Genomic DNA, 23796 nt, shown 5'->3' with positions numbered 1-23796 from the left:
GTCTGAATTTCCATCCTTTTGATTCCCCCGACTTAGTAGAGGTGTTTTTTCACTCCCATCGTGGTCCTTTAGAGCAGCAGTCGCCAACCGGTGGTCTGGACCACTGGTGGTCTGTGAGGTCCGAAAGGTTGGCGACCGCTGCGTTAGCGTCACTGTCTTAAAGGAGCACCCGATCAGCATGTTACATTCTGGTCAGGGGTGGATGGGCTCTCTCCTCATGGCAGGGATCTGTGTTTGCATCTTTCACTCATTAATATCTACAGAGTGACTTCCACATGGTGACCATTAGTAAAAATGTGCTGACTTGTGTTTATCGTGACTGTCGATTTGTTCATCAGCGAGAGGGTCCACATTAGGAGAAAAAAAACTTCCGCTAATGCATCGCTTTCTTTCTTTCTGGTTTAGGTGTTTCTCTCTCAGGTTTCCGGGTGGAAGTCGTGGATGGCGTGAAGCTTCACCTGCTTGATGACGTCAGTAGCTGGAAACCCGGAGACCAGATCGTGGTTGCAAGCACAGACTACTCCATGTACCAGGCCGAGGAGTTCACGCTGCTCCCCTGTCCCGAGTGCAGCCGTTTCCAGGTCAAAGTCAAAGGTATCCGGCTGCGCAGAATGCTTTTTTGGGAAACACCCTTTTCTTGGGATTTGATTCCTGGAGTGTTATGTTCCCCCCCAATCACCATCATCACCACCATCACCATGTTTCATGCCTGTTCCATTGTTTAATAAAAGATGAAGACGTGGTGGATCGATTGCTTTCTAAGGTCCTTTCCAACTTCTTTTTAAACTGTCCAGTAATAGTAAACCCAGCCATTCGACTAGATTCATTTTTAATGGAAATTTATCTTCTTAATAAAAAAAAATCTGTGGTTTTTGAGTGCCTACTTCCTTCGCAAAAAGTAGATCTTATTAATATTTAAAATGGAACCAAAAAGGTATTTTAAGAAGACTACATTTCCTATCAGAATCTTCACTTGTACATCTTTTGAGGGAGAGCAGTGCCCAATGAGATTGTCACTGTAAACCGTTTAGAAAGAATGGGCAAAGCTTCTTCGTGCGTGCCTCAGTTATGGACTTCATTGTGTATGTCACTCGTTATATTGCTTTCCTTGCTTCTGTACTCAAGAGCTTACAGTGACTATTTGATAAGTACTCACTCAGTGAGTGATTTAGAGCTTTGGAGTTTAAGGGAAACTTTTTTGCTTTAAAATAAAGCAGGATGATTGGCTCGCTTGGCACTTTTCCTCTGTGTTTCAGTGTTGTACTTTTCCTTCTTGATAACACAGGGCATAAGCAGAAAACAGAAAAACGCAGCAAACTACGATACCATCTGGCATTGATTTTGTTTGGAAATTCCCACGGCTGTTAACAAGTCTACATGATAATGAATCTCCATGATCTCAACTCCTCGATTTACTTTTATTTTCTCCCTTGAGTTTATATAATAAAAACATCAGAGAGGAGCTCATTATTAAAGAGTTTCTAAATTTCCAGTCAAAGTGGGAACTTAAAAGAATGCGTAATATTAAAATAGGAAGACACAGGAAAGAAAAGATGGTAGTTTTTGTGCTATTAATGTGCAAATGCAGGCTACTTCAGCTTTGAAGTAGAAACAAAAACAACTCACACCCTGTTATCAACATCAATAAAACCATGAGTTTTTCTGGACTCACCATACATTTGGTTTTTCAGACACGATCGGCCCCGTTCAGGGTGGTATGGCCGTGGACTACATTTGGTTTTTCATGTGTCCTCACCGGGGGGTGGGGGGGGGGGGTGGGGGACAAAAGCATATGGATAGGGAGAGAGAATCTGGATTCTTCAGTAGATTCCAGATTATTGTTTCCAGATTAAGGGAGGATTGAGCTACTTCAGGGAGGAGCAAGCTCTGTGGATTTGACAGTTGGTCAAATTGGGTGGGTGATTCAAACAGATAATCACTAATACCCTTACTTCCTGGAATTCTGTGGTTCTGAGGTATTAAACTTGGATGGAATTGGACAGTAACGTTTGATAATGTCTTGGGGTTACAGAATAACAAGACTGTCTTTTTGACATAAGTTCCATGTTTTCTTTGTTCTAATATTATTTTTCCCTTGCCCACATCAACCAGAAACCCCGCAGTTCCTGCACATGGGTGAGATCATAGATGGTGTAGACATGAGAGCTGAGGTTGGAATTCTCACCCGAAATGTTGTAATCCAAGGAGAAATGGAAGATTCGTGCTATGGTGAAAACCAGTGCCAGTTCTTTGATTATGATACCTTTGGGGGACATGTCACGGTAGGCAGAAGGATTTGATGCATTCTTTGAAACCTTGGTTGCTAAATATATTTGAAAAAACTTTCAAGTTTTGGAATGAGATCTATAAGGATATTAAGAAGAAATCGTATTTTATTTCTCTATTGAATGACAAAGAGCAGATTTTAGGTAATTAAAAGAAAGTTTATATCTTCATGTAGTTGACCTGGACCTGAGGTTAAGCTGTCTAAGAATTGCCTTATGAAGAATTAAATCAATACATTGGGAAGAATGAATTATACAGAGGCAAAAAATAAATCTTGGTATGAAAGGATCAATTGGTTTTTTTATAAAACATGATTAAGCAATATACACATACAAACTATGTTTCTGAAAAGCTATTTTTTATATGCAGATTTTCTGTAAAAGTATTGAGCGCTTTCTATGTGGTAAAATTGCTCTATATCCTAATTATTGGACTTCTGGGCTGCATTTTGGCTACCTGTGTTTTAAAATCAGTGTTTGTGCAGTAAGTGGGCTCCACTTAATAGCAGCATTTCTGTTACACCAATTTCTGAAATGTGTTGGTCAATGTTATTTCTTTGTTTTCAGTAGTATGATTGAAAATCCAGTGTTTAAAAATATCGAATGCCTTAATTGTGGATCACAGGAATTTTTTAAAAGAACTGAAGTAAACAATATTATATGCCAACAAAAATATTGAGGGCCAATTTAGAAATACCTTTTTCAAACTATTGTGGAAGTTATGGAAATAAAATAACAAGATGAGACTGGAACTGACCAAAATATTTGAACAAATCAAACCACATACAGAAATCATTTCTGCAGCTTTCCTGGTTACATTTCCTTTTATTGTTAATAGAAGATGCTATTAGTCCAGAGCCCTTTACTAGTAAAGCAATCACTTATGCAGAGGAGGAGCACTTGCTAAGTTATTAACTGGGGACCCGGTAAGATAGTGTGCGAAAGACAGTAAATGTTTTAATATGTATGTAATCTTCCGACATTTCCTATGAAACAATATATTTTGCTACTTTCCTGTAATGACATGGATCATCTGATTTTGGTTACTGTGTCTTCCAGATAAGGAAGAATTTTACTTCAGTGCATCTTTCTTATGTGGAATTGAAACACATGGGCCAGCAGCAGCAGCTGGGACGGTACCCCGTGCATTTTCACCTGTGCGGGGACGTGGACCACAGGGGAGGTTACAGACACAGAACATCTGTGGACGGACTGTCTATTCATCACAGCTTCTCCCGGTGCATCACTGTGCATGGGACAGACGGCTTGCTGGTGAGCAGCGGGTGCATATTATTGAAGCAGTACCTCTCCTTAAATCTCATGACTTCTCAATTTTATGGAAGTGAACTCTGCACCACATGCCTTACTCTATCTTGCTTTTACGGAGAATTCTGTTTTTCTGTGTGAAGGAGGCCTCCCTTTTTAGCTACCCAGATTATTCCCTTAAGAGATCAATAAAACCTGACATCTGACTTTGCCCCTTCAGATAAGATGACAAGTTCTTTTCTGCATTTGTACCCAGCAGGCTACACTGGATAGCACTTGTTACTTAAACCACAATCTATCTTGCAACCCATGACATTATGCACTTACGTTTCTGCAGATAAAGGACACCATTGGGTTTGACACACTGGGTCATTGTTTCTTCTTGGAAGATGGAGTTGAACAGAGAAATATTTTGTTCCACAATCTGGGACTCCTCACCAAGCCGGGCACCCTCCTTCCCACTGACAGGAATAACTCCATGTGCACCACAATGCGACAGAAAGTGTTTGGCAATTACATCCCTGTGCCCGCCACTGACTGTATGTGAGTAACTGGCAGAGAGAAGAACTCATGTGTGATGGTCAAGGTCTTTGGCTGTTGGGGAAGAAACTTTGGGGGGAGTTTTTAGTGGGCAGAGTATTTCATGATGAATATTTACATCACCTTAAAAAATGCCTTGCAGGGCTGTTTCAACTTTCTGGATTGCTCATCCCAACAACAATCTGATTAATAACGCAGCTGCAGGCTCACAGGTAAATAAGACCTAAGTGCTTTCAGGTTTTTCTGTTCATGTTTACAAAATTCTTAAATATGGATGTGACGTTATGGATATAACTCCATGTGTGGCAGTCTCTCTCCTGCATCTTATTGGTTCCTGGTACTACTTGTCTAGTTGAGAGCAGATGTGACGGAGATGCTTCTTCCATTTCTTCTAAATCAATTATGCCAGCTTGTATCATCCTGCAATGAGTCGTTGAAGCCCCTACATCATCTCAGCTCATCCCTACTAGCTCAGGATGCCTTATATTCCTCAGTTCCTTTAACATCCTTGAGCCTCCCCTCCACGTGGGGTCTTTGACTCACTCCTGTATGCAGGTTCCCATACGTATGTATTAAATTTGGTTATTTTTTCTTGCTAATCTGCTGGGGTCCAACCCCAGCGGGTCCAGGGGTCCCCAAAGGTGTGGACGGAGTCGGCGAAGAAGGAATGACACGGAGACAGAGTTCAGTTGATCAGCAGCCTAGCCAGGATCTCCAGCCAAGTTCTGGTCTCGATCTCCAGAGAGGTTCTGCTTAGGATCTCCAGCCAGGTTCTGTAGCCATGTTCCCTCGCTAGGTTCTCCAGCCAGGTTCTGTCTGAGATCTCCAGCCAGGTTCAGTCACCAGGTTCTAGTCAGGTTCTCTTGCCAATTTCTGTAGTCAGGTTCAGTCCAGGATCTTTTGCCATGTTCTCTCCAGCAAAGTTCTTCTGTCTGTAGGTTCTGTGTAGGTTCTGTCTTCTTGGCTCTCTTCTTAGTCCTGTCTCCTAAGTTCTGTGTTCTGAGTTCTGTGTCTTTCTGTCTTCTGAATTCTGTTCTAAGCTCTGTGTTATAAGTTCTGTCTCTTGCTGTCTTGTTACATCTGTATTTATACCAGTTGATTCAATCCTATCAATCTCTATTACAAAGGTTAGGGCGTTTCTTATCTCCATTCCAGGGAGTAAAGATTATGTAGCTTAAGCATGATTGTTCATAGTTAAAGTGATTAATTACCCGCCTGGCACTTAGTTAAGAGGTTTTATTCCCTCCCTAACTTCAGGGGAAAATCCCTACCTGGGGAAACCACCTTTCTCAGAGACCTTGGTTAAAACACATAGTGCCAAGAACAGTATGCCATATATGCCAGGTCCCTTGAAACAGCAAGCATGGACCGGCTCCCGGCACTAATCTGTCTCATGTTTACCTTGAGGGTAGAGAAAAGTTTGTTCCTCCCCCACAATAGCTACTAGTCATAATTAAAAGTATACATAATAAAGTACATATTTTTTAAAAAATATTTTTATTGATTTCAGAGAGGAAGGGAGAGGGAGAAAGAGAGAGAGAGAGAGATAGAAACATCATTGATGACAAGAACCATTGGTCATCTGCCTGCTGCACACCACACTGGGGATCGAGCCCACAACCCAGGCATGTGCCCCAACCAGGAAGTGAACTGTGACTTCCTAGTTCATGGGTTGACGCTCAACCATTTAGCCAAACTGGCCAGACTTCATTTTATTTTTTATCAGTGAAGCAATCAAGCATTTAAAAGAGACTTTATATTTCACTGGAATATTTGTAATAAAAAAATTGAAGTTAGTTGGAAATGCTCGATAATTTCTACATCATGAATTTTATCAAGTCATGTCATGTAAATTTAGCTCAACTTACCATTTTTGGGTTTTCACCTTGTTTAACTGGTGCCCACCAAATGAATAATAGACAGAAACGATATGTCAATGTTAAGTGAAAAAAAGACATGGCCATAATAAAAATTAAATAAAGAGTTTTGCAACTCTCCCAATAAAATGATCTTGTCAAGGAAAAAAAGAAATCAGTTATGCCAGTTAGTATCTCTGAGTAAGACAGATGCCAAATGGAGGAGAAGCAGTCGGCTAATCCCCAGGCTTATCATGTCATCTCCAGAGTGTAATTTTAGTATGTGATACATAGTCGCTCTGGGTTATATTTAAGTTAGGTGTGGCCCGGATCACTTCAGTTTTTAGTGTTGATGCAGAAAGAAAGCTTTAGCTTTTCTCCATGGGAAAGGATTATTCTGTAGAAGGCTGGCAGTGGTCTCTCTGGTCAAGGGGCTCATCTTTTTGTTAATTGTATGCACTTGGGGATTTCACCTCCTTGGTAAAGCAGCTAAACTCAGCTGTGTGCCTTAAATGAACTGTGTGCCTTGAATTGTCTCACAAACTTAAGAATAACTTAAAAGAACAAATGAACTATTTTTGGATGGCAGAAATGTCTCCTGGGGAAGGTTGGAGAAATTTACATTTATAATTGAGTCTGAATTAAAACTGCTAACTTCTAATATAAAAATGAATCTTTAGGACATTATTCTATTACAATTATAGCTGTGCCGAAACCTACAGTACAAAAAAACTGGGCTTTACAGCAGTATCTAAATATTCATATATTTATTGGCTATTAAGATTTTAAAAGGAAAGAAATGCCTAGCATTGCTTTTCAGGGAGTATTTCTTTGAGATGAATAGAATACAGGCATCTTTATGTGATGGTAGAATTCACATCAGTGATTTTCCCTAAAAACATAAAACATAAAATTCTTATTTGACAGGCCAGAGGCCTGGACATTTAATCACTTCAGGCTTTCATTCATTCATTTTATATCAAATATTTGTCAAGTCCCACATGGGGTTTGCGTGGAAAGTTTCTCATTGGAAGATGAGATTTTGGGTAAAGATGACCAATATGTTGATAAGCAGTCTCACCCCAGGATCTTTACAAATGAATAGCCAGAGCAGAGATTCCTTCCAGCTGTTTTCAGAAGTTGTGGGTTGAAGATTAAAACATCGCAGATAGTCTATGAAAGGTGTCCAGTGAGGTTGCCAGAAACCTTCACTGAGGCTCATTGCTGAGAAAGTAACAAAGGCCCATTTCACGTAGGTTTGTTCTTCTTCCTTTTCATTTTGGGAGTTCCTTCTTTTCCCTCTAGAAAATCTGTTCCAGCGAAGCTCATGTCTTGGCAAGGGTTTTCCTCCCAAAGTCAATCAAACCCTTTCTACCTGTACCTTTCCACTGCCTTTTACAAAGCTCCCTTTACCTGTTTTGACACCACAGTGTTGAACAGGAAACAGCTACTACCTCCTTGTTCTTTCCTCCACCCCCAACCCCCAAACTCCATTGTACCCTAGAGAGTTTGCTGTGCCTCAGTTTATAGGGCTGTGGTCTGAAGAAGACAGCCCTGCATGTCTTCTTCAGTGTCTGTTTTGTGCCCCAAGGAGTAGAGGTGGTCAATACATTTTCCAAAAACAGTTCTTCCTTTTTAAAAAAATCCTCACCTGAGGATATGTGTGTGGTTTAGGAAGGAAGAGAGAGAGAGAGAGAGAGAGAGAGAGAGAGAGAGAGAGAGAGAGAGAGAGAAAGAAACATTGATGGATTGATTGCCTCTCCTATCTCCTGTGCATGCACTTGCCCGGGGATTGAACCCGCACGTTTGGTATACGGGACAATGCTCCAATCAACTCAGCCACCCGGCTAGGATAGAACAGTTTGCTTTAAGACCCATCTGTAAACTTGGGGGAAAATGTTAACTATTGCATTCATTTTGGTGCATAGGTACATAGGCTTTTCACAATTCATCTCTCCTCTATGTTCCCAAAGGACTTTTTATTACAGCTAATAGAGTACTTATTACATATATTTTAGTTCCGTCTGTATTTCCCATTAAACTGTGAATTCTTTGTGAATAGTCTTATTGTACACCTGGCATATAGTGGGCACTAAATAAATGTTTGCTATATTTGAATCAGTGCCATACTTTTTGGGCTGTAAGTTTATGTTTCCACAACCTGTTTAATCAAAGTTCCATCATATGAAGACGTCTTTCACATTGGGCTGGTTTTCAATTGTCACAGGAATTAGGAACTTTTCATTTCAGTTTTTATATTTCACTTTGAGTGTCAGAATATTTCAAACTGTTGTGCTCCCGGTAAGGTCAGTAATGCTGAAATTGAATGGACAGGGTCCAGGCTGAGACAGCATCCTGATTCATGCGTGTGGTGTGGGGTTTTTTTTCTTGGCAAAAATTTGCCTCGGGACAGGAAGGACATTGGAGTTGTTTGAAAGAAGCCAGTGAGCCTGCATGTTGGCGGATAGTTGTTAATTGGTATGACTCAGCTATTGATCAGGTTTGAAGGTAAACAGAAAAACCCATATTTCTAAAAGGCTGTGCTGTCCTGGTCACATGGAAGGAAGGAAAGCTTGTTCGCTTCTAATTCTGCACAACTTTTTAAAGTAGATAATAGTGGGAAACTTATTTTGAAAAGAAATTTTGCTGTCAGCCAATTATTTCTATCTTTTGTCCAGACCTGCAAGCAAAATTAAATTTGCTTTTTTTCTCAAAGCATGATAGCACTGCTTTGAAGGTGCTAGGTGAGTGAGTGTACACCTTTTTTTTATAGTCAATTCCTAACCTGAAACAATGAATCGTTAGTGTTAAAAAAGATTAAACTTGCCTGTGAAGTGCTTAGTTTATGAGGGTTTTCACAGAGTGGCTTTATAAAAGGAGCGTTTAATGATCTTACCTTTTTAATTATAGGATGCTGGAATATGGTATTTATTTCACAAGGAACCTACTGGGGAATCCAGTGGATTGCAGCTGTTAACGAAACCAGAACTTACTCCGTTGGGTGTTTTTTATAACAACAGGGTCCATTCAAGCTTTAAGGTAGGTTCCCAAGTTTTAACAGTTAGTACATATGATTTCCAGGGTAAAGGATAGACTACTGTGGTTACAACTGAGAAATGTCCGTTTTTAGATAGACCGTGTCATCAGAGATGAAAAAAGCAGACTCCTAGCTCTTGCATATGAAGGCTGTCTATACAGTTTTCTGTTTATACACACAGGAATATACCCTAACATATACATATGCAGTCTGAATAACTCACAGGAATATATGCTAACACACACATGCTCATGCAGTCCGAAGTTATAATAATGGACTTGATTCATGAGTCCTCGTCCTCCTCCTCCCTCCTTCTTTCCAGGCTTTAATGTCATTATATGTGTCTAGGGATGCACACATTCAGTGGTCGCCAACCGGTGGTCTGAAAGGTTGGCAACTGCTGCTTAGATAATGTGCTTCTAAGGATTAAAAAACGTATTTTCTCTCTCAGTGCTGATGAAGTGTCCTGTGGGTATTTAATACAAATTATGTAAATAGTGAAGTACTGTTGAAGAATGTTTGACCTAATTTAAAATGATACAGGTCAAGTAAAGGCCATTTAGGAGCTCCAGTTTCCATGGTATTTGGCACTCATCCCTCATCACCAGCTGATAAATACATCTGGCTCATTTGGTGCTCACAGGCACTTTGATATTTTCGTTGTATGATATGGTGCCCAGATTCTTTATCCTAATGCAGCCCACATCACAGTTCAGTGGATACTTTCCCTTTATGGTACTCCGAGGATCCTTTTTTTTTTTTTTAATCTTTATTGTTGAAAGTATTACATATGTTCCCTTTTTCCCCCCTTGACCTCTTCTAGCCCACTCCTACCCTCCACCCTAGGCCTTCACCACCCTATTGTCTGTGTCCATGGGTTATGCACACACACACACACACACACACACACACACACACACACACAAGTTCATTGGTTGCTCTCTTCCCACCCACAGAGGTTCCTTTGAAAACCTGAGTGTGTTATAATTTGAAGAGCTTAGAATCACTTGATGAAGACTTGAGAGAGGAAAAAAACTTTACACGGAATTATGATTTTTGTGAGCTGACTCGATGAACGATAATTTTTGGTGAAAGTAGCATTTCAAGGTGGAAGTCTGAGAAAATTTTCTGATTATAGGTGGTATAAAAAATCACCTCATTCCAATTAATTTTTTAACATCATGTATCATGAGGCCATATAGTTTTCTAGTTTATTAATTAGGTCTAAATAATTAGATCTAAATAATGAGTGTATGATTAGGTTTTAATTTGTTAAATTTGGGACTGACTATCCCAAATCTAGTCCAGGTCAGTCACATCTGTGTGACTGCGTACTGAGTATGATTTGGGTGTTTCAGGGACACATAAATAAAATGTGTTCAAAACTAAAGTCCTTACTTTTATCAGCAGACCCATTCCCATTCGTGTTTCTGTGAATGAAACCACTAGCCACCTACCTAACTGCCCAGACTAAAAACACATGAACCTTAATTAATCCCTCCCCCTCCCTCTTAGACATTTTATTCATTACTAAATGGTGTCAATACTACTTCATAAAGAATTTTCACTCTATCCATTGTTCCCTGTTACTATTGCGAGTCTAGGTCATCTTTGTTTCTCTTGTGGGTCACTGGGTTACTGCCATCATCTTCCACCTTATCTCTTACCTCCTTTCTGGCTCTTTCCAATCTTACCCGTCTTGCAGTTGAGGTATTCTTTCTTAAAATGCAGTTGATTATATTGCTTTTATTAAAAGTCCCATTGTCTTGACTCTTTGGTGTATCAACCCTGCATCATCTGGCATTTGTGTCTTTCTCCTTCTTCCTTACCTTTCCTCCCTCCATACATTTCCTGTCAGCCCATCTAAGATTTTGTTGTTGTTGTTGCTCTTGGATGTTCTATGCCCTCTCTCATCTTCAGACTTTGTGTATAAACTACTCCCTTGGATACTTTCCTCTGGGTTCTTTAGCTGCTTCCCACCCACTCCCTGCTCTTCATCCCCAACCTATCCTTTGGCGTGGTTAATTCCTCCCCATCCTTCAAGTTCAGCTGTAGGACGCCACTTCCTTTCGTATGTGCTGCCAAACATTTGTGTTATCATGTGCTTCTCATATTGGATTGTAATTGTTCTTAACTGCATGTCTTGCTGCTAGTTTGTGTCGGTAGTTTTGTAGTTAATGTGTAATATAATGCTTGGTGCCTACCACAAGGTAGGCACTACATAAATATTTGCAAATGACCGAATGAGTTCAATTATTAAAATATCCATGAAAGTAGCTGTTTTCATGATAACCTGTGCTTTGCTGTTTATTCCTTCCTGCTCTTTTTTGTCATTGATGCAGTAATCTAAACCTTATTTTTATGAATCATTATATACATAGCTATAACTTGGGGTTTATATTTATTTCGGTCTATTATTATATTTTCCAGGCTGGCTTATTTATTGACAAAGGTGTCAAAACAACCATTGCTAGTGCTGCTGACCCCCGGGAATACCTCTGTTTGGATAACAATGCAAGGTAGAGTGGTCACTTTAAATCACACTCAAGCTTATTTTGCCAAAGCAAAACTTTCTGAGTTAAGCTATTGTGTTCTTTTCTCCAGTAACACATTGAAAATGAAGCTCTCAAGATTTGTAGGAGGGTTTTGGAAAAATGTTTATTCTGTTGTCCTAAGTCCTGTGGCAGGGCTTTTTAATGTTATCCCCTTTTCACAGTTATAAGTTTATGTTAGAGTTGCAGAAAGAGCAAGAAAAAGAGAGAGATGTTGAAAAAGAGTCCAAATTTGGCCTAAAGTAGAACATGATTCATTGAAATACAAGTTAAGCTTAAATATTTTAGTGTAATCCCTGAAAATCAAGGCATACAGAATTTATGGTCAGTGGTCAAAATGGAACATTGATTGAATCTGTTTCAAAGGGAAAGGTCTTAAACGTGATGATCAAGCTAGTTCTGGTTTAGTCATTTGTAGTCTCAGATTCACCTCATAGCTGGGCTCTATGTTATTCTCCTTTATAACCACAGAACGTGGTTGGGATATGGATCAGCCTTTCAACCAAGTTCTTTTACATGCTGTATATGAGAGCCAAAATAAATAAAATGTCTCCAATAGAAATACGGTTTTCTGACCTGGAGATTATTAAGCTAAGCAAAATAAGCCTGTCAGAGAAAGACAAATACCATATGATCTCATTTATATGTGGAATTGAATGAACAAAATAAACTGATGAATAAAATAGAACCAGAGGCATGGATACATGGAGCAGACCGACAGGTGAGAGGGGAGAGTGAGAGGGGACTGGATAAAAGAAAGGGAAGAGAGTAGCCAAAGAACATGTATGCCTAGCCCCTGGACACACATGGCAGAGTGGTGAAGGCCAGGGGAGGGGTGTCAGGGGTGGGTGGAGGTGGACCATGTGTGGGGAGAAGGAGGGACATTTGTAATAGTGTCAACATAAAAATAAAAAATACCCTTTCCATCTTTCTGGAAAAGATGGAAACATAAAGTCATATTCAGTAGGAACTGTGTCGATGTTATTTTTTATACTTCAAGGTGATTGACCAACTTAAGATGTTGAAAGGGTGCTAGGGTCTGTTGCTAGACATTTAAACAAAAGGACATCAGGCTTATTATTAGAAGCCACACTGTAGGTCAGAGGGGAGGCAGCGGTCAATGAGGCAATTTAGGTGTGAGGCAGGATGCTTGTGACATAGTGGTAAGGCATGAGTGAGGTCGGGAGAAGCCTGGGGAAAGTATACTTAGAAAAATTAGTCATCAGGATTTCTTAAAGGTCAGGTTGAGCCTGACATATTTTAAAGCCATGATTAGACAGTATGTGAGAAGCTGCAAAACTGAGGGCATTATTAAATTAAACATAAGGTACTGATTGATACCTTATAGCTGAACAAGATGTGAAAGTGAAAACGAGAAGAAATAAACTAAAGATGAAAAAGGAGCCCTGCTGGTGTAGCTGGGTGGTTGACTGTCCACCTATGAACTGGGAGGTCACTGTTTGATTCCCGGTTCGATTCCCAGTTGGGGCACATGCCTGGGTTGTAGGCTCGATCCCTAGTGTGGGGTGTGCAGGAAGCAGCCGATCAATGATTCTCTCTCATCATAGATGTTACTGTCTTTCTCTCCCTCTCCCTTCCTCTCTGAAATCAATAAACATATATTAAAAAAAGAAAAAGGAGCAAAGAGATGATGACAAATTATGAAACAAGAAGGGAATATTGCTTGGCCGGTGTGACTCAGTGGTTGAGTGTTGACCTATGAACCAGGAGGTCAAGGTTTGATTCCTGATCAGAGCACAGGCCTGGGTTGTGGGCTTGATCCCCAGTAGGGGGTGTGTAGGAGGCAGCCGATCAATGTTCCTATCTCTCTCTCCCTCTCTGAAATAAATAAAAATATATTTAAAAAAGAAGGGAATATTATTTGACAAAACAAAGAAATCTTTGCTAGGTGGTCACTGCTACTTTTTTAGTTTGAAAGAGTTTATTATAACTGGTATGTGTTCATTGCTAAGTTAGTATTAATAGAAAAATCCTAAACACAACAAAATTGACTCCTTTCCCTGCCTTAAAAAATGTGTGTATGGGGATGAATGGATGGATGTGGAAATATATTTTAGAATCCATTGATATTTTAATTCGACTTGACAATAAAACAATCTATTCTTAATAGTCCAAGACGTTTTTTATAGGGTATGTGTATATGATATTATGATAATGGTACTTTTTCCTCTGTTGTCTATTAGTTCTCTTACCAGTTTTTAAATGCATACATTTTTTTCCTTTATTGTTGACACTATTATAGATGTCCCCATTCCTCCCTGTCCCTTTGCCCACCTCCACCCAGCCCCTGTCCCCACTTCCCTCTGGCTATTACCACACTGTTGTCTGTGTCTATTGGTTTGCATACATCTTGGGAAGGAATTAGACTCCATTTGAAAGTTGTTATTGAAAAGAATTGATTATAAAAGAGTGTAGCAAGGCATTTGGCAACTGGTGTATACATTTAATTTTGGTTAAGCTAATGTAAAGAATATGTCCAAATGCATTCATGAAGTCCAGACATGAGTAAAAATGATAACACTCTAATACAAGTGAGTAATAAGCCAGCCAGTGAATTAGACGTTGGGCCCATGGAATCCAGAAAATATTCAGTCTGTTCATCACAGGGGAAGTTGACTCAATAGTTAATCAGATGAGCCTTTCCGTATGTTTTCAAAATGTGAAATTACAGGAATCCAAAGATGGGAAATTTTAACTCAAGAAAATTCTCGGTTTTGAGATTGGGAAATTTCATCGAAAAGTGAAATAGCATGAGAGCCAACAAGTACATTTAAAGCAGAGGACCATTAAGGGAGAAGGTTGAGAAGGGTGCTGAAAGTTCATAAATGAGGATGATGAGAAATTGGGAACGTTGACTTTTTTGCACACCAAGTTGTGTAGAGGATGAAAAGAAAGGGTTTCCAAGGAAATGGTCAACAATTGATTTATATAGATAGGAATTTCAGAAAAAATGAGATGGCTACAGCAGAGAATCAGATGTTTTATTGGTACTTTTTTTTTTTGGCTTTCTTTTTAGAACATTGCGTAGTTTTCTTTCCAGAATTTTCCCATCTGCTTGACATTATATAATGACTACAAAGCTGTTTGGCAGCAACTACAATGCCAGAAGAGTGGGTGATGGCTCCGAATCAGATATTTTACCCCTTAGATTAGAGTTGTTTAGTGTAAGGGGTCATACACAATCTAAGGGTGGATATAATGCTTTCCAGACTGGTCTTTCTATAGTCCATTCTCTACAATCCTTGCACCAAGTAGCAGCTAGTGACCAGTTAAAAAAAAAGAAAGAAATCTGGTCATATCACCTTCCTGTTTCCATGTTTCTGACGACACTTTTCATCACATCTACCTATATATGTTTCTATCTATTCATTTTATTGAGGTGTGGTTAACATGGACAAAGTTGTGCATATTTAATGTATGTAACTTGCTGAGTTTGGGTATAAGTACACTCCCATGAAATCATTACCACCATCAAGGCCATAAACCTCTCTATTATCTCCCCAAATTTCTTCCTAACTCTTTTATTATTATTACTTCCTTTTTTAAAAAAAATATATTTTTGTTGATTTCAGAGAGGAAGGGAGAGGGAGAGAGGGATAGAAACATCAATGATGAGAGAGAATCATTGATCAGCTGTCTCCTGCATGCCTCCTACTGGGGGTCGAGCCTGCAAACCGGGCATGTGCCCTTGACAGGAACCTTTCAGACCTCAGGCCAACACTCTATCCATTGAGCCAAACCAACTAGGGCTGTTATTATTATTTCTTTAATTTAAAAATATTTTTTCTAATCACAATACTTATCATAAGATACTAGTATACTCTCTTAGCAAATTTTACGGGATACAATATAGTATTTTTAGCTATAAGCACTATTCTGTTTGGCAAATCTCTAGAGTTTATTTATTTTGCATAATTAAAACTTTGTACCCTTTGACCATCTCCTCCCTATTTCCTCCTTACCCAGTCTCTGGCAACCACCATTCTACTCTCAGCTTTTCCAGTTGCATTTAGAATAAAGAACTGCATCCTTGCCTGGTGCATGCCCACCTTTATGTCCTCTCCCACTTTGCTTCTTACTCTCTAGCCAAAATGATAGTTCCCTAAGCATGCCAAGCTCACTCGTGCCTAAGGGTTTTTGTACTTGCTCTTCTCCCATCATATACATTTAGTGAGCACCTACTGTGTGCCAGCAACTGGTAGTAGCGTTTGTACAAATGATGATTCTTGATTGTATGAAAAGCTCAACTTGCTAAATTGGTTTTGAAAAGCTGTTTAGTGCTCTGCTGTCTGCCCTCTCACCCCTCTCCTTGCAGCTTTGTAAAACTTAGAAATGATTTTCTAAAAAATAGGTGGCTTTATGGTATTATTTATTTGAGTTGTTATGGAGGACTAGAGGCCCGATGCACGAATTTGTGTACCAGTGGGGTCTCTTGGCCGGGCCTGCGGGATTGGGCTGAAACTGGCTCTCCAACATCCGCTGAGGGATCCCAGATTGTGAGGGGGTGCAGGCCAGGCCGAGGGACCCCACCAGTGCACGATTGGGGCCCGGGTGGGACACAGGAGGTTGGCCAGCCGGGGAGGGACCGCGGGAAGGCTCCAGGGCATGTCTGGCCCATCTCGCTCAATCCCGATCGGCCAGACCCCAGCAGCAAGCTAACCTACTGGTCAGAGCATCTGCTCCCTGGTGGTCAGTGCAGGTCATAGTGAGCAGTTGAGCATCCTTAGCATATCATTAGTATATTATGCTTTGATTGGTTGAACAGATGACTGGACGACTGGACACTTAGCATATTAGGCTTTTATTATATAGGATAGTTTTGATACCATTTTTTTTTGACCTTTTCATTAAGGTCCTGATAGGTATTTTAGAAGGGAGAAAAAGCAAAGGTACAATTTAGTTTTTGTAATTAATAAGTCAATTAAATACAATGTATTTTAAATTTAGGCCTTCTTAAGATAGTAAACCCAGTTTTATCTTTATATCTAAGACATATCACCAACATACAACTAAAATAATAGTTTTCAGTTCAAATATATGTGTGTTAAAATATATGAATAATTTATTCAGTAAGTTTATATTAGTATTACAGATCTTAAGAATTCATGAAAACTTGCCAGTTTTCCTGGTCTGAGGTTTGTTAGTGTTTACAATGTTCTGCAATAGCCAGTCCATAATATGTTGATTTTAAAAAGTAAGAAGATATGAAAGCAATTCTTATTTACATAAACTTATATAAATAAATGTAATTATTTTTCCCAATATTTAATATACAAGTATTTAAGTTGTATCTTAAGAGATTTTTGGGTTTTTTGTTTGTTTGTTTGTTTTTTACTTCTTTGGTTTTGGTCAAATTTAAACCTTTTTTGACACTTAAGTGTACATTTGTAAATAGTTGATAGCCATTACCTTTTTACTACTTTTTTAAAAAGTCATTTTTTTTCAATCCCAAGGTTTCGGCCTCATCAGGATGGTGACCCTGAAAAGCCACGCGTTGCTGCTTTAATTGACAGGCTCATTGCTTTTAAAAATAATGACCATGGAGCCTGGGTCCGAGGGGGAGACATTGTCGTCCAGAATTCAGCGTGGGTATTCTCTACAAAGTTATTATCTGGTGGCACTGGTGTATTTATTTTTTAAGGCTATTTTGAAAAACCCAGCAGACTGAAAATACAGTGATAGTTTGTGGGTTCATATTATTGTTACTAATAGACAGGACAAGCTCCGAGAAAGTTTGCTAGCATTAACAGACTGCAAATGTTTGGAATCGTCTTATTCGGCTGCTTTTCTTGGACCTGAACTTGTCTGGTGACATGAACGTTTTCTGATGAGATTGAACAGAAACCGGGAATTTAACTTTATGTAACAAACAGGGTCTATGTCAGAGAGCTAAATAAAGATTTTGAAACCAGCTGGACTTTTTTTTCCTTCCTCTTGGACACTCCAGGTTTTTTGATGCTCTCTTACTGCCATTCAAAACAAAAGTTGTAAATTTCACCGTAGTAGGTGTGTTGACTTATGTCTTAACATGACTTGAGGCAGTAAGCATCTCGTTTTTTTCCCATCTGTATAATTTTGGAAGTCTGATGTATATTGAGCTAAGATTTGGTGTTCAAGAGTCTAGAAAAACATTGTTTTCTGGCTGGCAGTGACATTAGCTTCTTGGCATTTTATCATCTTGCCTTTTTTCGTGCAAAAAGATGATATTATATTAAATCTGTAGAAATAGCTTGAATATTAATGTTGAAAAGTTTAGAAGAGCCTACCATGATCTAATTGTTTTTAAAAGTAAAATTATAAAAATAACAAGTTCCAGCTAACACTTATATGCTCCTTGCTATGTGCCAGCCATTGTTCTATCAGGGGTGGGGGATGGCTCATGAAGTCATTTGGTTTGGCCCTGCCAACGCATTAGGGGTGAGTTAATGAAATGTTTGACCAAATATAGCAGGCTCATTTTTAAGTTGATAATTTTGTATGGCCCGTGAACGATGTTATAAATATCCAAATGGCCCTTGGGAGAAAAAAGGTTTCCTACCCCTATACCTAAATGGTTGAAATTAATTAGTATGTGTAATTCTCTTAAGTGTCCTATGAGGCAGGTTGCTAACTTATTATTTTAAGATATAGTTGAGAAAACTGAGGGAGAGTCCAGTTGAGTAATATGCCCAAAGTCACACAGTTAGTCATTGGCAAAGCTGAGATTTGAACCAGGTGCCTTCACTGTGGAGTCTGTGCTTTTAGTTATTGGGCAGTGAAACTTATTTTTGTGGTCTTGAAGAGTAAACATTGGAATCTCTTCTTACATGATGTGGTAAGTTAAAGTCTTATGTCATCTCTTTTTTTCTTACAGATTTGCAGATAATGGAATAGGATTAACCTTTGCCAGGTTTGTAATTACTTTAAAAATACTTCTCTGATTATTTTATTTATTATTTATTTATTCATTTACTTATTACTTCTGATTATTTTAAAGCTGTAGGTAAAGTAACCCTTGATTTTTAAAACTTATTTAATTTTTTTGGATAACAAAAATACATTTTTAATGCTGGAATTCCACAGAAGGGTAGACTTAATGGTTTTTTGCTTGGAAGAAAAACACTTGAGCATTAGATTAAAGATCTTAAAAATTATGGGAATAAAAAGGAAGGGAGTAAAAGTTGGGAGCACATTAAATATTTTCTTTCTTCGAAGTTGGTCAAATTTCTCAGTGGTCTTTAAGAACTGGACTTTTTGTGTTAAATATTATTCTCCAGGTCAGTTACTCTCACTGCCATCTTAAATCTTAAACATTAGATTCTAATTGTTGCATTCAGGGCAAGTTTATTCTCTCTGTTCACAGTACTGTTGCTTAAGAATAAAATAATCAGTTGTTGCTGCTAAATTAAATTTCTAGGACTGTGTGGTTGACGGTTATTTTCATTTTAACAGTGATGGAAGCTTTCCAAGTGATGAAGGTTCTAGCCAGGAGGTATCTGAATCTCTCTTTGTTGGAGAAAGCAGGAATTACGGCTTTCAGGGTGGTCAGAACAAGTATGTAGGCATGGGAGGAATAGACCAGAAGTCTCGGACATTACCCAGGAATAGGTAAGTATTGCTTTGGCAGTGGAGAGTTAAATTGAAATAATAAGTGAAAACCTAATCCTTATGGAAGTTTCTGTAATAATTCCACATGATTGGTTCCCACTCTGATATTTTTCCCACCTTATTTTATTATTATTATAACTGTTATTGTTATCATTTAGTATTTGTGTATTATACTCTAAAATTCTGGAGCATTAATAATAATTCTGGATTTCATTAATAATTTTATGATGAAGAAACCTATCTTTTTTTTTTTTTTCATTTCTTAGTTAAGGCTTTATATAAGCTGGTGATTTTTTTTCCCCTTTCTTTCTTGAGCCACAGAAAATTGCCAAACTGTAAACTATGACATTAGGTCAGTTTTCCCTCAAATTGTGATGTTGGTTTTCAGAAATAGCCACTGGAAAAAGGAAATTACCTATTGAAAAGAGTCCTAGGAAATAAGGGTTGATAGATGCCAAAGCTGACTCCAAACCTCACCACGGCTGCATAATTAAGTGTTTCAGATGTCGAAGGGGAGGCGGGGGTAGACTTTTGGCATGCTTTCTGTCAAAATAATCTGAGTCATTAAAAAAGCACTCAGCACTAGAAAGATTCTTCAGGGCTTTTAGGGAACTATTAACTAATTAATCCATCCTCCGTTCTGAGACACAGTTTATAGTTGTCCTCATCTTACTGGTGAGAAAATGAGCTGGAGAAAAACTAGGGTCAGACTTCGGGAAGCCTGCGCTCCCTTAGTTACACATTCTGTGTGGACATCGGGCTGGGGTGGGTCAGGGGCATGGGGGGAAGGGGGGCTGGGGGAAGGGCTTTACCAGCAGAGGGTGACCTGTGCTCGGCCCCTCTCCGTGTGCTTGCTGTCGGAGAAATACTTCAGTTAATGCCACGCTCTGTGTAGAACTCCTGTGAGTAAGACCATGGAAGCTACTAGGAAAGGAACTTCATGGAATTTCAATAGCTAACATTCATTACATGCGTATGGTGTATCAGGCCCCCTTCTGGGTACTTTATTATTCACTTAATCCTCACAGAGCCCAACGGGGTGGGTGTTATCATCCCGCTTTATAAATAACTGAAGAAAAGTAGCTGAGGTGGCATTTCAGCCCTGTTCCTTGGGCTTCAATGCTGTGCTTTTCACATTTAGGCTATCGCTGCCTCTTTTAAGTGCAGATAAAAGAAGAGCTGTATTGGTTGGGGTATGGGCTGCAGTATGATGGCAGCCAAGTCAATTTCATTCTTTTTATTTTACACTGGCCTCCAGTTTTATTTCAAAATGCTTGTTGCTTCCTTGCTAAGGAAGATGCTCCAGAACACATTCCTCATTGGTCAATGGATCCAGTTTTTATTTTACTGTGTGTGCACAACCTTTTCTAGGGAAGAGAACCATTTTGGGATATATCCTTAGAGACACATGCAGATGCATAGACTTTAGTAAGGCCCGTGGATTTTGTTGCTAGCATATATTGTAAAACACTGCCAAGTTGTAATCTAATTCGTTGCTGTAGAAATCCTCTGCAGTGCCATCAAAGAATTTAAAAGTGGAGAAAACTAAGGGATACAGAATGTTATGGATTTTGTACGTTAATTATGGTTAATAATATATGATTAAGGAGTCTGTGTTTGAACGGAAAGGAGGACAATGAATAAAACCAATTTCTCAATCTAGCTAGCCTTTTTGACATCAAAAGCCTTCAGGAATTATACTTTCATACTTTTAAGCGTATCATTTCACCTTATTACTGTCATTTAGAGGCTTGAGAGGAGGTTCCCTCTATTTAAGCACAGATTCATTTTTGTTCTCACATTAGAGATTTTGGAACCAAAACTAAAGTATATAAGTTACCAGATAAAAGGTCTTAACTGGTGGACTCAAGGAAGCAAAAGTCGCCTCTTCAGAGAAGCCTCCATTCTCTCTAAGATAGCTTCTCTCCCACCCAACCTAACGTATTACTATGTGTTGTCTCCATAGCACGTATCTGTAATTATCCTTTGTTTTCCTTTTTGCCTTTCCCACTACAGTGTACATTTCATTTGATCAGGCATCTTGTCTTGGTTACCATGGTATTCTAGAATTGTGTTTTGTGTGTACAGAATAGTCACCTGTCTTTATAAAACAAGTCTGTCAGTGAAGTGCTGCTAAGGGGACGGGTCCATGTGCATTAAACAAACTCTTGTTTTCCAACAGGACATTCCCAATTAGAGGCTTTCAGATTTACGATGGGCCCATTCATCTCACCAGGTGCACTTTCAAAAAATATGTGCCAACTCCAGATAGGTATACCAGTGCTATTGGCTTCCTCATGAAGAATCCCTGGCAGATAACCCCCAGAAATAACCTCTCCCTTGTGAAGTTTGGTCCACACGTAAGTATGTCCTTTTGGTTCCTATATAGTTACTGTGGTGGGAGGAGGAGGGGTAGCACATCCCCAAAGACAAAGACAGAAACAAAGGATTCGTACCAAGTCTTTATGACTGGGGGGGGGGGGGGGAATATTTGCAAAAGAAAGTCTTAAAATTTATTATTCTTTCTGTCCCGTTGAGTTCAAGGTGAGAATAGAAGTCCCAGGTGATCTGGGGTATTTTTTAACATTCAAGTGATACCTTGGAAAGGAAAATAACCTAAATTGGTGGCAGGGATTGTAGCATCTCTTAAGAACAAGAGGACAAGGTTTGGGGAAATGCAGTGTAATGATCCAAGAAGAGGTTTGCGATCTGCCTGGAGTTGTACTTGTCTAGGTCTACTCTGGGGAACTTCAGGAGAAGAGGAGGAATACTGGGTGGTATGAAACAAGTTGTTTTATTGACAGGCTTTCCTAGCCTCTGGCAGAGGGTGACCTGTGCTTGGCTCCTCTCCCCTGTGCCTGTTGTTGGGAAATATTGAACGTCATTCTCTGCTAGGCTTCGTGTAGAACTCCTGTAAGACCACGGAAGCTACTGGGAAAGACACTTCATGGAATTTTAATAGCTACATTTATTAAATGCTTATGACATAGCAGACCCTGTTCTAAATACTTTATTATTCACACTAAGGAAATACTTAGACTGTGTTTTAACTGGGAAGTAGGAGAAGACATATGAACAAGTAACTAAATCACTTGAAGAAAAAGAAAATGATTAACTAGTTGAAGTTAGAACTTATAATAGATTTTTATTTAATTAAGATATAATTTACATACAGAAAAATGAACAGATTGTAAATGTAACATTGATAATTTTAAAAAAAATTTATTTATTGCTGACAGTATTACAGATATTCCTTCTCTCCCCCCTTTGCTCCCACCACCTGCTTCCTGCCCCAGCCCAGGCCCTTACCACTCTATTGTCTGTGTTCACGGGCAATGTATATATGCATATAAGTTCTTTGGTTAATCTCTTTCCATCCCCTAAAGTTTATAATTTTTAACAAATGTGTATGACTGCTTAATTCCCTTTCCCACAGTTCTAATTTCTCTTATTGCAGATTAGTTTTGTCTGGAGAGCAGGTAATAGTTTTAACTGGAAGAAAGGGAAACCACCAAAGGTGAAATTTCACATTTGCTGCTTGACCTCCACAAGGCTTTGGAAAAATGTTCCCCCCAGGCATGTCATAACTAATGGAAATCTTTGATTGACTGGGTGCCTTGATTGACAACTATGAACTGTCAGGGCTGTTTTAATCTCCAAGCAGATGGAATGGATATGCAGGAGGATCCTTGCAGGGGGTGCTGACTAAGACGGCAGGAGTCCTCATTTGGTGAATTCCTTGTTTTTCACTGCCCTCAGGTCTCTCTGAATGTCTTCTTTGGAAAGCCTGGCCCCTGGTTTGAAGATTGTGAGCTGGATGGTGACAAGAACTCCATATTCCACGACACTGATGGCTCTGTGACAGGATACAAGGACGCTTACGTGGGAAGAATTGACAACTACCTGATCCGCCACCCTAGCTGTGTGAACGTTACCAAATGGAACGCGGTGATCTGCAGTGGGAGCTACGCCCAGGTAGGCCAGGATGCGTTAGGATGCCTGTGTCCTTGCCAGCTCCTGACATCACCGCTTCTGTGAGGAGTGCTCTTCAGCGTGATTGACACTCTCCAAAGCATGATTTTCTCTAGAAAAAAACAGCGAAAGAGCCAGCTGGCATGGCTCAGTGGTTGAGCGTCAACCTGTGAACCAGGAGGCCATGGTTCCATTCCCATTCAAGGTGCACGCCCAGGCTGCCGGCTCCTCCCCAGAAGGGGCGCGCAGGGGGCAGGACCAATGATTCTCTCTCATCATATGTCTCTCTCTCCCTCTCCCTTCCTCTCCGAAATCAATAACAATACGTTTTTTAAAAAAGTGAAAGAAAAAAATTCAGTAGGAACCATGGGCTCATAGAATTTTATTTCAAGGCCCCTCCCCCACTTCAAGCCAACGTGGAAATACGAGTCCAAGAGGGGCGAGGGGATTTGCCCTTGGTTAAATATGGGTGGGATGTAGCTGGGGTGAGAACCTCTCTTTCCCGAGTCCTAGGCCAGGCTTTTTGCCATGCTACCGCTCTGCCCCTGAGGGAGCTTTATTTCCTTTCAGGGTTATTATCTCTACTAAATACGGGAATCCGACTTGTGGGGCAAGAATATCAGTATCGCATGGAAAGTGAGATGTTTCCAGAGACAGAGCTAGGAATTGGAAATGAGTGG

General features: G+C 39.6%; 1 protein-coding gene across 8 annotated transcripts in view; it reads left to right on the top strand.

The window, feature by feature from the left end:
- Window positions 1–23796, top strand: part of CEMIP2 (cell migration inducing hyaluronidase 2) — a 76101-nt gene that overhangs the window by 29535 nt on the left and 22770 nt on the right. For 6 of the 8 annotated variants that reach the window (XR_009447619.1, XM_059656896.1, XM_059656893.1 and 3 more), the window contains 12 exons: window positions 406–594; window positions 2113–2282; window positions 3345–3557; window positions 3889–4094; window positions 4234–4303; window positions 8858–8986; window positions 11415–11503; window positions 17011–17142; window positions 18411–18446; window positions 18989–19144; window positions 21327–21504; window positions 22904–23119. Coding sequence is in view for 7 of the 8 variants with exons in the window: in XM_059656896.1 (XP_059512879.1) it covers window positions 406–594; window positions 2113–2282; window positions 3345–3557; window positions 3889–4094; window positions 4234–4303; window positions 8858–8986; window positions 11415–11503; window positions 17011–17142; window positions 18411–18446; window positions 18989–19144; window positions 21327–21504; window positions 22904–23119 (1784 nt within the window). In the remaining variant the exon portion in view is untranslated. Of the gene's footprint in view, window positions 1–405; window positions 595–2112; window positions 2283–2506; window positions 2564–3344; window positions 3558–3888; window positions 4095–4233; window positions 4304–8857; window positions 8987–11414; window positions 11504–17010; window positions 17143–18410; window positions 18447–18988; window positions 19145–21326; window positions 21505–22903; window positions 23120–23796 lie in introns of those variants that run through there. The other 2 variants (XM_059656897.1, XM_059656899.1) reach the window with 2 other exon arrangements.

Source organism: Myotis daubentonii, chromosome 11, assembly GCF_963259705.1.
Source record: "Myotis daubentonii chromosome 11, mMyoDau2.1, whole genome shotgun sequence".
NCBI classification, from domain to species: domain Eukaryota; kingdom Metazoa; phylum Chordata; class Mammalia; order Chiroptera; family Vespertilionidae; genus Myotis; species Myotis daubentonii.
This window is presented reverse-complemented; position numbering and strand designations above follow the sequence as displayed.